Source organism: Balaenoptera musculus, chromosome 5, assembly GCF_009873245.2.
Source record: "Balaenoptera musculus isolate JJ_BM4_2016_0621 chromosome 5, mBalMus1.pri.v3, whole genome shotgun sequence".
NCBI lineage: Eukaryota > Metazoa > Chordata > Mammalia > Artiodactyla > Balaenopteridae > Balaenoptera > Balaenoptera musculus.
The window spans coordinates 9,494,067-9,510,389 of record NC_045789.1 but is presented as its reverse complement, the minus strand read 5'-3'; the positions used below and the strand labels follow the sequence as shown (position 1 = coordinate 9,510,389).

The window sequence follows — 16,323 nt, the reverse complement described above, 5'->3', positions numbered from 1 at the left end:
TCCCAACAACTGCCTCTTCTGCAGACTACATCACAAATCACCTGTGCCCACACGACATCGCTCTTTTCCCCACCCGGTGTATCCAACACACAGCGCATTAGGGTGGCTCACCAGAATGTGAAGAACTTCTGAATATGCCCTTCCTCAGGCTGCCTGCCCAGCCCACTGTTAGCTCCTAATGCACACACCGTCGTGTCTGAAATCTGACGCAAAAGCTCAGGCATCCTTTGAAAGACTAAAGACTATAGATGTATCTACGTAGGTACATACATGCACATGTAATAAAGCGATCGTCAAAACCAGGAGGGAAGAGAAATCACCTGGACCCACAAAGCCACTTTATGATCTACCATAAATTCCCCAATTCTAAAAACAGTATCAAGGACTTCCCTGGTGGCGCAGTGGCTAAGACTCCGCACTCCCAAGGCAGGGGGCCCGGGTTCGATCCCTGGTCAGGGAACTAGATCCCACATGCGGCAACTAAGAGTTCACGTGCCGCAACTAAAGATCCCGCATGCCTCAACTAAAGATCCCACATGCTGCAACGAAGATCCCACGTGCCGCAACTAAGACCCCGTTGCAGCCAAATAAATAAATATTAAAAAATTAAGAATAAATAAAATAAAAAATAAAAACATTATCAGACTCTACAGAATAATGAGACTGTTCTTATTAAACAAATCATTTGCTGTCAACAAAAATACCAACATTATGTAGATAAAGAAAGGACAGTGCTTTCAGCTCCAAAAGATTCTTATCAAGTTAGAGTTTCGACTGAAACACCTACTTGAGACAAGACTAGCCTCTATATTAGAGTCCCAGAGTCAAGATAATTTCATCATCTGAAGCCATTTTGTTGGGTACTTAGCAACTTCTGGATTAGTTTACTTAATTCTGGTATTACAGCTCACACTTTTCCCAAAGCTGAGGCTTCCTGCATAGTCTGGAAAGTTTACATGACAAAAAAGATGACTGAATGTTACATTAGACCACTTTGGCTTCTAGCTATCTTTAAAAATGTAAAAGGATGGAAGAAGAGGCCTGTCAGTTTTTCTATCATTCCTGTTTTCCAAAGGGAAAACTTATGGGAGGAAGCCAATATACATCCCTTGGATAGAGTGAATTTCATAGGATCTCTGTTTGCATCTTTGCAACTATTTACAGTAAGAAGCCAGCTAAAACCCAGAGTGAATTAGCTTTAATTTCCCAACATGCTTAAAACAGCAAACAACTTCTCTTCATCTGTAACTTTTTCCGTGGCTTCAATGAACCCTTGCTTCCAGAAGGCTTCCCTCGCTCACAGCCCTCCCAAGTGGACACTGACACTCCCTTGTCTTTCCTGACCCCTACCACTTCTTTAAGCCGAGAAGTTTTGTCTCTAGCTAATGTGCTAACGGTCCCTAAATCCTCATCTCAAGAGTCTACTTTCTATTCTAATACATACAACTCCTCTAAGAGCATACATTTTCCCTGTCCTCGTTTTTTATTTATTTCACCACTTCTTTCCTTGTGTAGGCAACCTCAGATTCACTGGTGATTAAGACTGGAATAAGTAAACAAATAAACTACTGATATAAGACTTCTCTTCTAATACAACAAACTAGTGAATATAACAAAAAAGAAGCAGACTCACAGACATAGAGAACAAACTATGGTTACCTGTCAGGGGGAGGGGCAACATAGGGGTTGGGGAGTGGGAGGTACAAACTACCTGGTGTAAGATAGGTTCAAGGATGTACTGTACAATATGGGAATACAGCCAATATTTTGTAATAATTGTAAATGGAAAGTAACCTTTAAAGACTGTATTAAAATTTTAAATGCAAAAAAGAAAAAGAAAACATCCTACTTAAAAAAAAAAAATTATGAATTGATTTTAAAAAAAGACCTCTCTTGATGATAGACATAAATTTTCAGCTGTAAACAAAATCACCCAGGTATCACACAGACATGTCAAAATCAACACATACAAAACAGAACTCTTTCCCCTCCACCCTGCGCTACAGATTCTGTTTCCTGTTGGTCAGCTCTCCAAATTAGAAGTCAGAGTTGTTATCAATACGTGCCTCTCGGGACTTCCCCTGGTGGCGCAGTGGTTAAGAATCCGCCTGCCAATGCAGGGGACACGGGTTCGATCCCTGGTCCGGGAAGATCCCACATGCCGCAGATCAACTAAGCACGTGCGCCACAACTACTGAGCCTGCGCTCTAGAGCCCGCGAGCCACAACTACTGAGCCTGCGCTCCAGAGCCCGCGAGCCACAACTACTGAAGCCCGTGCACCTAGAGCCCGTGCTCCACAACAAGAGAAGCCACCGCAATGAGAAGCCCGCGCACCGCAACAAAGAGTAGCCCCCGCTCGCCACAACTAGAGAAAGCCCGCGCACAGCAACGAAGACCCAACGCAGCCATAAATAAATAAATAAATAAATTGATTAAAAAAAAAAACTTACATGCCTCTCTAGTACCATCTGTATATAATGAGACACTAAGCCAGCTCTGTATCCCTGCTACCTTCACTTTGGCCCTTACCACCCTGCCCTTGAGCTACCTCAACAGCCTCCTAATGGGCCTCTCCACACGTGGCTGACTTCCATATGGCCACCAGTCATCACTCAAACAGAGATCAACCACGTCCCACTGCAAACCCATTTAAGGTCTTGACAAGCTCCACCCCAATACTACTGCACCCACCCTCCATCCACACCCTAACCCCCACCCCACAAATACTCATCATTCTCTGGTATGTGTTAAATTTGAGAGTCTGACTCATAGTACTCCCTGTGTCTAAAATGTTTTCCCTCTTCAGTGTTTGGTCAAAGCGTTATGGCCTCTCCTCCTGGTTCCTTGGCACTTGGCCTATCACTTTCCTGTCACATGCACCATAATCTACTGCAATCATTCATTACACTGCCCCTTCCCAGCTAGTCTTGAGGATAAAAGTTACTTACTCCTATACCCAGAAACATGCCTGGCGTACAGCAGACACTCAGTGCTTGTAAACTGAATTAATTAATATGCAGATGGCCAACAACCTCACTCATAATTTAATTCAAAGGCAAACAAAATTGAATTTTTTTCTCCTCCAAAGGGATAACACAGAGAAAATCATCCTGAAAAATCAGATATACTTGAATTAATTTTCATGAGGCAGAAAGAATTTAATTTAAAACCTGTATTACAAATTCTTCAGCAATAAAACCACAATAATAATAAGCATCTTGACAACATTCGTTTATTCAACACATTTTTTGGAGCATTTTTATGCCAGTCACTCTGCTGGATACTGGAAACCTTGTGCTAAATGCTGGGAGTTCATTCATTCCAAAATGTTCTCCTATAAATTATCTCACTTTAGTCTCACAACCATTCCATGAGGGAGGCAGGACAGTTATTATAACCCCCACTTGACAGATGAGAAACTGAGATCAGAGAGTTTACGTGATTTGCTCAGGGTCAAAGCCAGTAAGACAGAGATGCAGAACTACAACAGTTATCTCCTGAACCCAGGTCCGCTGCTTCCTCTACTATTAAACCCCTAAAGTTGCCTTAGCACCCTTACTCCCTCTGAAGAAGGGATGAAAATTTAACTTCAGTCTTGGTCTTAAAAGGAAAAGTGCAGAGAAATGAAGTAACGTGTGCACGGTCCAGGGTCAGGACTAACCTGTTCTCCTTGCACACAGCCACTTTGTCTCCCCCAGGTATCAGCTTCTTCTGTTCAATCACGCCATAGCTTTCTCGACAAATCTATATTTAAGGGGGAAGAAAGAAACATTTCAATTTTGTTGACCACTTATCTTTCTAGACCCCAAATGACTGAGAGAAGCTTTAGGAACAAATGTAGCTTAATGACTACTTATTACCACAGAACATTCTCAGGAGGAGAAAGGGAACCTGAGTCAGAGAACACTGACACCTTAAAAGATATCTTTTTTTATTTTTTTCTTCATTACTGTTTTTTTTTTAACATCTTTATTGGAGTGTAACTGCTTTACAATGGTGTGTCAGTTTCTGCTTTATAACAAAGTGAATCAGCTATACATACATATATATATCCCCATATCTCCTCCCTCTTGCCTCTCCCTCCCACCCTCCCTATCCCACCCCTCTAGGTGGTCACAAAGCACCGAGCTGATCTCCCTGTGCTATGCGGCTGCTTCCCACTAGCTATCTATTTTACATTTGCTAGTCTATATATGCCAAGACGTGGAGTTGCCAATAAATGCAATCAAAGAGAAAATGATATGAACTCTAGAAAAGAAATTATATGTATACGAGTAAAGAGGAATAATGCTTCAGTAATTTTCTTAATTGTATAGATTAATCATTCATTCATTTATTCAACACATTTACTGAACCCCTGTAACATTCAAAACACTCTGACTACCATATGACCCACCAATTCTACTCCTGAGTATGTATCTGAAAAAAACAAAAACAGTAATTCGAAAAGATACATGCACCCCAATGTTTACAGCAACATTATTTACAACAGCCAAGATATGGAAGCAACCTAAGTGTCCATCAGCAGATGAACGGGTAAATAAGATGTGACACATGTACACAATGGAATACTACTCAGCCATAAAATAAAGAAGGAAATTGTGCCATTTGCAGCAACATGGATGAACTTGGAGGGTTTTATGCTAAGTGAAATAAGTCAGACTGAGAAAGACAAATACTGTACAATGTCACTTGTACATAGAATCTAAAAAACACAACAAACTAGTAAATGTAACAAAAGAGAAGCAGACTCACAGATTTAGAGAACAAACCAGTGGTTACCAGCGGGGAGAGGGAAGAGGGTAGGGACAGTATAGCGGTAGGGGACTAAGGTGTACAAACTATTAGGTATAAAATAAGCTACAAAGACATACTGTACAACATGAGGAATATAGCAAATATTTTATAATAACTATAAACGGAGTATAACCTTTAAAAATTGTGAATCACTATATTGTACACCTGTAACTGATATAATATTGTATAGCAACTATACTTTGATTTTAAAAAAGACACTAAAGGGACTTCGCTGGTGGCGCAGTGGCTTAGAATCCGCCTGCCAATGCAGGGAACACAGGTTCGAGGCCTGGTCCGGGAAGATCCCACATGCTGCAGAGCAGCTAAGCCCATGTGCCACAACTACTGAGCCCATGTGCCTAGAGCCCATGTTCTGCAACAAGAGAAGCCACCGCAATAAGAAGCCTGCACACCGCAACGAAGAGTAGCCCCCACTCGCCACAACTAGAGAAAGCCTGTGCACAGCAATGAAGACCCAACGCAGCCAATAAATAAATAAATAAATAAATAAATAAATAAAATTTTAAAAATACAAAAAGACACTATGACTAAAATAATTTGATTCAGAGAAGTCTCTGAATTTGTTCTTTGATTTGGAGAAAAATTAATGTTAATTGTGACTTGTAAGCATGAATGATGAAAGAGACGGCTACAATCATGAGTAAACTGTGGAAATCCTTACCGTGAAGTTGAGGCAGAAAGTCTCCTCAATATCTTCCCCAGGGTAATCTAAAAGTTCTTGAAGACTCCTAATCACAGATTGACAGAGAAAGGAAATGAGGCAAATCAGACATAGCAATAGTGTTTCTATCTCAGTCACATGCCCACCAGACTGTCTGCAAGGAAACGCTATAAAAGAAGATTCTAGAATGAACATGAATCCAGACTGACAGCAAATCATGTCAACTGTATCTTGAAAAGAAATACGGCAGTTGACTTGTAAGACACTCATTAATCATTCTCTGTTCCTACTGACAAATCTTACTGAATTTATGAAGAAATTCAGATGGAGTCATATCTGACACATGTGTTAACTCTGGTATTCCTCAGAAGTAGATACACGAGGAGATGGTCTTGCAGCGGTCCTACAGACTTGCTTTATCCATACGCATTAGTAGAAAAATCCTCTTATCATAAAACAAAAGCTACAAAGTCACCGTATCCACTTAGGAATCTTAATGGCTTACTTGTTAATGCAAGGGGCTCTGTACGGTAAAGAACTGCCATATTAAAGAACACCGAAACATGTTTCTGCCAACAATGATCATATCGTATACTCTCACGAGAACACGTTCTTATTACTAGACCTCATTCACACTTTCTTCTTTAGTGATCTCGGAGTCTGGCAGTTCCATAAAGAAAGAAAATTGCCCAGAAAGAAAATTCTTAGTGTGGAATTTAAATCTGTTTCCAGTTAACCAGCCAAGAAGATTACTTGAAATGCATCATTCGCAGCCAGGTTGGCAAAGAAAATAGCGCACATTTCTGTCACTCTCAGTTACCAAAGAAAGCAACCCCGCCTGGGTCTCCTCTGCCATTTTTTTATATTCCTTCTAAATTTTCTTTTCCTCTCTCTGTGCACCCTCTCCCCACATCCTTTATGATTTCTCTGTATTGGTGTCCTAGACTGGTGGTGTGACAGTCTCATTTCCAGAGGGCACCTTAGAGACCACCCTTCCTCTATCTCCATCTTAAAATCAGTATTCTTTCTCCATAAAAAAGGGATGTTCCTTCCTGTTGAAGTCAAAAGAATTGTACTGTTTAGAGAAAGTCACAGATATGGTGTCTTTTTATATACTTCGCCTATGCTACCTAAAATCAATACAGAGAAACTCAGAATAAAAGGAGTTTTTTTAAGAGCCAGAAAGAATAATAACATAAAAACATGGCTCCACTACGCTGGAAAACCGTCTGGAGGTTCCTCAAAAGGCGAAACAGAGTTACCATTTGACCTAGCAATTCCACTCCTAGGTACATACCCCAGAAAAATGAAAACTTACATCAACACAAAAAGTCTGTAAGAATATCCACAGCAGCACTATTAGTAATAGCCAGAAGGTAGGAGAAAGCCAAACGTCCATCAACTGATGAATGGATAAACAAAATGTGGTATATATCCATATAACGAAATATTAGTTGGCAATAAGAAGAAATAAAATACTGATACAAGTTACAACTTAGATGAACCTTGAAAACGTGCTGTGTGAAAGAAGCCAGTCACAAAAAAACACACGTGGTATGATTCTGTTTATGTGAAATATCCAGAATAGGCAATCAATAGAGACAGAAAGTAGCTTAGTGGTTGCCTAGGGCTTGGGGAATGAGGAAGTTGGGGATGTCGACTAAGGAGTACCAGGTTTCTTTTTCAGGTGATGAAAATATTCTAAAATTGATTGTAATAAAGGCTGTACAACTCTGAATATACTAAAAGTCACTGAACTATATACTTCAGCTGGGTGAATTGTGTGGTATGTGAATTATATCTCAAACTACTTTCTGAAAAAGGCTCTGTGACATAACAGAAAATGCATATACTGGTCTCTGCCCCCAGTTCCTGGCACAGGGCTCCCAAAACCCTACGTGATGAGAATATTAGGAGCATCTTTTGTTCTAATGGGGTGATTCTGGGTGGGCTCCTGGGTGGGGGCTGGTCACCAGAAGGACCCAGCCATGATTTTCAGCTCCACGCCCCCCATTCTCCAGAGAGGGGAGAGGGGCTGGGAATGAAGGTCATAATTGATCACACCGTAAGCAAGCCTCCTTAAAATCCCAACAGTAGGGCGTTCAGGGAGCTTCCAGGTTGGTGAACACATCCACACACCGGGAGGGTAGTGCACCCCAACTCCATGGGGTCAGAAGCTCCTACTACACTCAGGACCCCTCCAGGCCTCACCCTAATGTATCTCTTCAACTGGCTGTTCATCTGTATCCTTTATCATAATCCTTGAATAAACTGGTAAACCTAAGTGTTTCCCTGAATTCTTCGGGCCGCTCTAGGAAATTAATCGGACCCGAGGAGGGGTCACGGGAACCTCTGATTTGTAACCAGATCAGACAGAAGTTGCGGGTAACCTGGGGACCTACTGCCTGCGACTGGCCCCCAAAGTGGGTGAGAGAAGTCTGGAGGGACCGAGCACTGAGCGTGTGGGATCCAGTGCCATCTCTAGGTAGCCGGTGTCAGAACTGAGATGAACTGTAGGACACCAGCTGGCGTCGTGGAGAATTACTTGGTGGTAGGGGGAAACCGCCACACGTTTGGTGACCAGAAGTGCTGTGAGTGCGGCTGCGGTGTGACAGTCAAGGTGACACAGAAAAGAGAAACACGGAAGGACAGGGAGACCTGTAGGCTTTCTCAAAATACAGACTCCCTTTTCAATACTTCCTCCCCTGTACTTATGGACCATGGCAAAGCTCGAAGTCCTAATTTTTTGTTCAGGATAAGAAAAGCAGACAGCTGGATTCCTGGGCAGCTACGACTTCCCTTTTCCCTTTTCTCCTTCTGCCCCTAGAGTGACACAGGCACTGCTTCAAGCCACTAGCTGTGGAGCTACGTCTTAAGACAAAGCATACACAGCACAGTCTAATGATAAACTCTTAACTTGTACACGTGGTGTTGTCAACCTTTGATCCCGGCGCCAGAGCAGCTCTCCACACCAGGCTCCCGTCTTCCAGTTCCATACCTTCCTTCCGTGGGTGACAGCTCCTTCAAGTCCTCCAGGCCAGGCTTCACGTTCAGTAGCTTCTTATAGAGAGCCAACGGGAAGTGCAGGTCCACCACGGTGGAGTTGTAGGTGGCGAGTCCGCAGGTTATGCCAATCAAGTGAAACCAGTTGTGCTCTACAAAACACTTTCACCACATGTGCAAATGTGTTAAAAGCAGGGACTTCCCTGGGGGGCCAGTGGTTAAGAACCCGCCTTCCGATGCAGGGGACGTGGGTTTGATCCGTGGTAGGGGAACTAAGATCCCACGTGCCACGGGGCAACTAAGCCCGCGTGCTGCAACTACAGAGCCCACGCACTCTGGAGCCCGAACGCCACAACGAAGACCCTGCGCCGCAACTAAGACCCGACACAGCCAAAAATAAATAAATAAACATTAAAAAAAAAAAAAGAAAAACAGTGTTTGCAGCCCTCAAAACAATCTGCCATTCACCTTAAAATATTTTCAGTATGAAAGAATGAAGATCTCGTTAATATTTAGTTACCTTCTGAAGCAGAGAAGTACCCCTAACAAAAGTTCAGCTGTCCCCCAAAGATGCAATGCTGTAAGTTAAGCATTTACAGCTCATTTGTGATACAGAGAACAGCTTACCCTTATTTAGAGCAATGCCGTCCAATAGAACTTTCTGCAATGATGGAAACAGTCTATTCTGTGCTGTCCCAGATGGCAGCCACTAACTACATGTGCCTACTGAGCACTTGAACGGTGGTTAGTACAACTGAGGGAATGACTTTAGTATTACTTAATTTTAATTAAATAAAATTTAAACTTAAATAGCCACAGGAAGCTAATGGCTACCCTTCAGGACAGTGCAGATCTAGGGAGAAAACTCTGGTAGAAAAAGAGCGAAACTATAGTCTGCTTGAAATGAGAATGCCTTTTAAAACTTAGCTCTCCAACTGAATTTTCAAAAAGTGTGCGTGTGTGTGTATATTTGTATGAGTATTCATACACATACTATCCTTGTTATTAAAATAAGATATACTTGACAACTACTTTTTATATGTCATAAAACCAACTTCCTTATCATACCATACTCTTTCTACCCTCCGAGGATTACAAAACTTGGAGCTTACCTACTAGAAATGGAAATGGGGCTAATGGGTGACAAAACACACCAAGAGGTCTTAGCAACAGGTGAAACATGAAGACGGGAAACATGAAGATAATCATGTCAAATGATTACCTTTGTTATGCTCCCCTTGGTAAACATCAGAAGGCTAGGGATTGGTCTGACAACAAAAAAGGCAGTTTAATTCAATCCATCTGCTGAATGGTGACATCACTAACTTACCTTATCTGAAAACCACAAGAGATTTGAATCCTGATAGTAGGTAAACATTCCATAGATGGGATTCAACAATTCTTTTAATAGTAAAAGAAAGAACTCCTTTGTGACACCACCAGCATCCACTGCTTCTTCACCATCAAAAATGACCTTGAAATAATGAAAGTAGAATTAGTACTTCAGGGGAATCATTGGCATTTTATGTTTTTTCTTTCTTTTTTTTTTCTTTAGCAAATTCTTTCCAAAGTCAGGACAAAGAAAGGAAGATGTAACAGAGAATACACTGACGCAATGAAAACTGCAAAGTGTATCTGCTGATTATTAACAAGGCACTTATAAACACACAAAATTTTACCAGGTACTTCATGGGATACAGAGAAAGTCAGAAGTTTACCATATGTCCACAGAAAGTTTACCATCTATTTGGGGCAGGGAGGCAAACATAAAAGAACCAATTCGAGAATACATTTTATTTTCCAAGAGTCAGATACACTGAGACGTAAATGTTCTGGCACGTAGAGAAAAGCAGTGACTAACTTGAATAAAGGAAGAAATCTCTCTCAGTGGGGTTCTTGAACTAACTGATGCATATGAAAGGGAGGAGAGCATTCTGAGCAGACACAGACCTGGGCTCTGTGAGGGGCTATAAAGAGACCCATCACAACAACAGCTACAGCGAACCAAAGGACGAGATTTACTGAGAGTTGTCTACATGCCAGCCAGCACTTAAACTCTATTAACCTAATGCTCAGAACAGTCTTACACACTGGAATTACTACTATCATCCCCACTTTACTGGTAAGGGCTCAGGTACAGGACTAAAGACAGCATTTAAGAAAGCTTATCCTGGGAACTTCCCTGGTGGCCCAGTGGTTAAGACTCCGCGCTCCCAGTGCTGGGGCCACGGCTTTGATCAGGGGACAGGGAACTAAGATCCCGCGTGCTGCATGGCGCAACCAAAAAAAAAAGCAAGCAAGCTTATCCCGGTGCCCGTGGTCAAGGTTGCCCAGAGCACGAGGAGAGTCAAGGCCTCCGATTATACGGATGCCAGCAGAAGACTTAACTCAAACACGCTAGCAAGCAAGAACTGTCCCATCTGAATTACTGATTGAAAACAAGGGGCAAAGAAAGCGCCCTCTCTTTGCAATATCAAAAACCGAACCCAGACGTTCTAGGGAGAACTCCCAGGCATACTGATGGGACCGATACTACTTACTGGAAATTTTTAAAAGGGTGACAGGATCGTGGAGACCATCAGTTTCTTGCCTATTACATTTCAGAAACTGGAGTTTACAACAGGATTGGAAATAGAGTTAGGAAAGTCTTCTGAAGGGAAAGGTAAATGACTTAAAACTTCAATAATTCACTAAATATTTACTGACCAGCTACTGCGTACCAAGCATTGTGCTAAGCCCTGGGAATACACTAAGTGGTGACACAAACATGCCTAATCTATGAGGAAAGACAATTTCTTAATTTAATCATTTCCAAGTACTGAGAGGGCCTATCATAACAGGCCACCAGCTGCCCAGACAATCTCACTACCTTTCCGTTCTCTTTTTTTTTTTTTACCTTCTTTCTCTTAAATCTTTGACATCCAAAGACTTCCTAGATGCTGGCTTGGTAGTTTTACCTAGTTGAAGCTTTAGTAGTGCTGTTGTTCGCTTGGTTTTGGCAGAGCTGGAGCAGGTAAACTGAAGAGAGCAGACAAAAAAGGCCCTATATTCCCCTCAAGTGATCCACTGGCATTTTTATCTGATGTCACGTTGAGATGTTCTGTTTGGTGACTGGACAGAAGCAAGTGAGTAAATTCTTGTAAAATGAATGAAAGGAAGAATGAATGGCTGTACGCCACGATTTTAATAAAATCTTTGCTGCCTCATCAACACTGTTTAAGGAAAACCCAGGAAGGTATTTAGAGGAACATAGGGAAGGGCTCACTTTGAGAGGCTTTTTCAAATCAATATCAGAATGAATGCTCAGCTCTCTCAGGGCGTCGCCGACAAGGTTGCTCCGGCGAATGTGAAGGACCAGGAAGGGGCTTCTGGCCAGCAGAGGCTCCAGGGTGAGAAGCATGAAGACGTTCTGCAGGTTGGCCCCGTTGACCGCCACCTGGAACGGCACGTGCAAGAGCGCAGTTACCACTCAGAGCGCACCTGTGAGTGGGGACAGCAGCCGGCCCCGCCTCTGGACCGGGGTAGGTCGGGGCCAGGCTGACCGCAGCTCCATTTTGGTCTTTATTTTCCTCCTAACTTTTCCAGTAGATTTTCTCAGTTACTCCTGTTTACAGAACACACAAATCTTTCTAATCTGAACCCAAAGAGATTAACTGAAACACTTCATAAACCATATGATCCGTAACTCTTTCCAGGAAAATGATTTAGACTAAGCTGATTAAGACTGAAATAATATCTTAGTAGAAGAAAGTGATGACGGACAGTGGGTAGAAACTATGACTTTCAAAGTGGCAGGAAAAGAAACCTAATAACTCCTTGCTAAATGGTGTTTATTCTTTGAAAAATGTCCATTTTCTCTGGAAAACCTTTAAATTGTCAATATCATGGATATATCACTGTGAAAACATATATATATATAGAGAGAGAGATATAGATAAGAGCTAGAGAGAGACAGACAGATGGGGAAAGGGAGAGGGAGATGAATGAAGTTATATATCCACCAACAATGGGAATTGGTAGATTTGGATTGCTAATTCACAGGTGTCTTTGTAGGCTTGTCAAAACCAATTATATTTTACAATAAAAATGGGTGTTTAAAATAAATTAAACAAATCTCTATAACTTGAGTTTCTGCTCAATGAAGAACTGCCAACTCCATTTAATTATCTATCAGGGGTCAGCAAACAATGGCCCAAGGACCGAATCCAGCCTGCTGCCTGCTTTTGTACAGCTGTTGAGCTAACAATAGGTTTTACATTTTTAAATAGTCTTTAAAAAATCGAAAGAAAAATATTTCACTACATGTGAAAATTATATAAAATTCAAATTTCATGCTACGACAGAGCTGAATACTTGAGACAACTGTATGGTCCACAAAGACACACATTTACTATACGGCCCTTTATGAAGACACTTGCCACCCCCCTGTTTATGCAGATGTGCATTCACGTATACGTGTTATATTCAATATAAAATTGCTGAAAATTTTTCTAACAGTTCTAAAACTTACAATGGAACTTCATCCAAATCAACTTTCTCCTATTTGGAAAAATTACAACTGAATGTATAAGATGAAAGAAACCTGTAAGAAGAGAAAGTAAGGTTTAAAATACGTTACCTGCATCTGCAGCTCAGCGTCGGTCTGCAACATTTTGGTCTTAGCTTGGGCATCAAAGATGAAAGGGTAGGAACAAAGTGTTACAGCATCCTAGAATAAAACATATTATTGGCAATATTATAGTATCCCACAGAGAATACTGCTGGAAAAATACATAAATAAATTTTACAGAGTCATTTACCTGCATTATAGATGGTCTAGCCTTCTGTGTAAAGAAAAATAAAAAGTCTCTTAGTTGGATTACAAAACTTGAACTTTCTACCTCGCACAAATAACAAAACAAATAACAGAACAGATAACCTATCTGACCATTTGACCATGGAACTAACACCATTTGAACAGCTTAGTGGAGTTCTGATGGAACAGGCTAGTTGTTTTGATGACTACAGACTGAGAAGAACACTAAAAAAAATTTAAAAAAAAATTTTAAAGGACCTTTACAAACCATTTCACTAACCCCATAATTCACAGTATTAATAGAACTCTCATTTATAAGAAATCTAATTCCAAAACAGGAGCTTTACAACCATGACTTCAGAGGTTAATTTTGTTGGGTAAAGTGGATAATGCAAATTTCATTTATTTGTCAACATGTTAAGCCTCCCTTTTACACACACACACACACACACACACAGAGTTCCTCTTGGGAGAAACCAAATATTTAGAAAGCTGTCCCTGGGGGGCTTCCCTGGTGGCACAGTGGTTAAGAATCCACCTGCCAATGCAGGGGACACGGGTTCAAGCCCTGGTCCGGGAAGACCCCACATGCCGTGGAGCAACTAAGTCCGTGCGCCGCATCTACTGAGCCTGCGAGCCACAACTACTGGAGCCCATGTGCCACAGCTACTAAGCCTGTGTGCCTAGAGCCCGTGCTCCGCAACAAGAGAAGCCACCGCAATGAGAAGCCCGCGCACCGCAATGAAGAGTAGCCCCCGTTCACTGCAACTACAGAAAGCCCGCGCACAGCAATGAAGACCCAACGCAGCCAAAAATAAATAAATTTAAAAAATTTTTTAAAAATATATTGAGAAAGCTGCCCCTGACTAGGCACTGGGACCAATGCCTGGCCTACAGAAGACACTCCATCAATATGTGACTAAATCTGAATAAACTTTTGAGGAGGGGAATAACAATACAGACGTACCTCGTTTTATTGCGCTTCACTTTATTGCGTTTCACAGATACGGCTTTTTTTTTAATTTTATTTGTTTTTTGTACATTATTTATTCATTTATTTTTTATTGGAGTGTAATTGCTTTACAATGCTGTGTTAGTTTCTGCTGTACAGTGAAGTGAATCAGCTCTATGTATACATATCCCCCCTCCCTCTTGGACCTCCCTCCCACCCCATCCCACCCATCTAGGTCATCAGAGCACCGAGCTGAGCTCCCTGTGCTATACAGCAGGTTCCCACTAGCTATCTGTTTTACACGTGGTAGTTAGGATATTTACGTCAAACCTAATCTCCCAATTCATCCCACCCTCCCCTTCCCCGCAAATTGAACTTTGTGGCAACCCTGAGTCTCGCAAGACTATGGGCGCTGTATTTCCAACAGCACTTGCTTACTTCATGTCTCTGTGTCACATTTTGGTAATTCTCACAATATTTCAAAGTTCTCATTCTTATTGTTATGGTGACCTGTGATCAGTGATCTCTGATGTTACCATTGCAAAAAGACTGAGACCGGCTGAAGGCTAAATGACAGCTAACATTTTTAGCAATAAAGTATTTTTTAATTAAGGTTTGTACATTCATTGTTTTTGTAAACATAATACTATTGCACACTTAATAGACTACAATATAATATAAACCTAACTTTCATATGCACTGGGAAACCACAAATTTGTGTGACTTGCTTTATTGTGACATTCACTTTATTGCAGTGGTCTGGAACCAAACCCACAATTTCTCCAAGGTATGCCTATAAATAAATACAACCACAACATATCTATAGAGGTATGTTAGTTTCATTTATCAGGAGAAAAAAGGAACTCTCTCCTGAAAGGTTTTGTTAAGTTAATGAATAATGTTTGCTACATAACCTAACAGAAAGAAACAAAAAAAATCAACAGTATAGATCATGTTGACCTGTAGCAGTATTTCTCAAACAGAACACCATGGATTTATTCCCAGAGATCTGAAAGTGCGCTATGCATTTTTTAAATTTTGTGTTGTTTTTTTTAACGATATCCTAAACAAAATAAAAACACATTCTGAATGACCTCTTTATAAAGATGTGTTACCATATAATTTGCATTTATTTTAATGATTGCACTGGTGCCATGTTATACTGAATCGTCCAAGGGTAATAAGAAAGGAGAAAAGCAGTCTTCCTTTGTAAGTGATGCATTTGTGCCCAGGAAAAGGCCACTGCAGTCCTGGCTCCCTGCATGAATGAAGGTTTAATAGCAGCTGAAAGGACAAAAGGGAGCTGAGTCATCCCTGGGTGTATAGAACAAGCTGCAGAACTCAAGTCCCCAGGCCTGGCAGCCCGCAGTAAGGCATTCTTGCTCATCACGTTAAATCCATGAGGCTCATTTGTGTTTTACTGACTTTAGAGTTTTGTTAATATCTAATCTGTAAATTTGCTTTGGTTTTATAACATTTAAATGCTATATGAATAAGAAGTGTATATCTACCTCCTTTTGTATTTGCGTATATTTCAATGAAATCATTGAAAAGCAGTTTTAATTAAAATTCCCCTTGTTTATTCTTTAGAAACACGTTCCTTCAGGGATCTTGGAACATTTCCCTAGCCTGAGAAACACTAATCAGAGAAAGGATTCCAGTGCAGGGAGACAAGGTATGGAGTCCTGCACACAGAACCCAGAGTGACTTGATTCATTCTCACGCCTACTTCTCGAATTACTTTGAATTCTGGAATTGAAATCACTAAAATAAACACACACACACCATAAAACAGCACTAGGTACCTACAACGGGTACAAGTATCTCTTGGGATAAGAGTGTTGGGAAAGTGTGTTTAAAACTGGTGCCAATATTCAGAATTTTCTAACCTCCCTCTCAGAAGAGATTTTATTCTAAGCATTATTTGCCTATTTTCAAGGCAAAAGAAAGATCTTTACCATGTGTGTTGGTCTATAAAGCAAGATAAAGTTTTGAACACTTCAAATTAAAAGTGACTATGGGAGAAGTGAAAACAGTTACTATAAAAACAGTTGTTGGGGGGCTTCCCTGGTGGTGCAGTGGCTGAGAATCCG

General features: G+C 41.1%; 1 protein-coding gene across 1 annotated transcript in view; it reads right to left on the bottom strand.

The window, feature by feature from the left end:
* The window catches only part of HERC3 (HECT and RLD domain containing E3 ubiquitin protein ligase 3), a 140,199-nt gene that overhangs the window by 41,011 nt on the left and 82,865 nt on the right, over positions 1-16,323 (bottom strand). Inside the window, 7 exon segments of the mRNA XM_036852919.1 lie at positions 3,663-3,745; positions 5,481-5,547; positions 8,479-8,645; positions 9,814-9,957; positions 11,749-11,919; positions 13,102-13,191; positions 13,283-13,306. Of these exon segments, the coding sequence (XP_036708814.1) occupies positions 3,663-3,745; positions 5,481-5,547; positions 8,479-8,645; positions 9,814-9,957; positions 11,749-11,919; positions 13,102-13,191; positions 13,283-13,306 (746 nt within the window).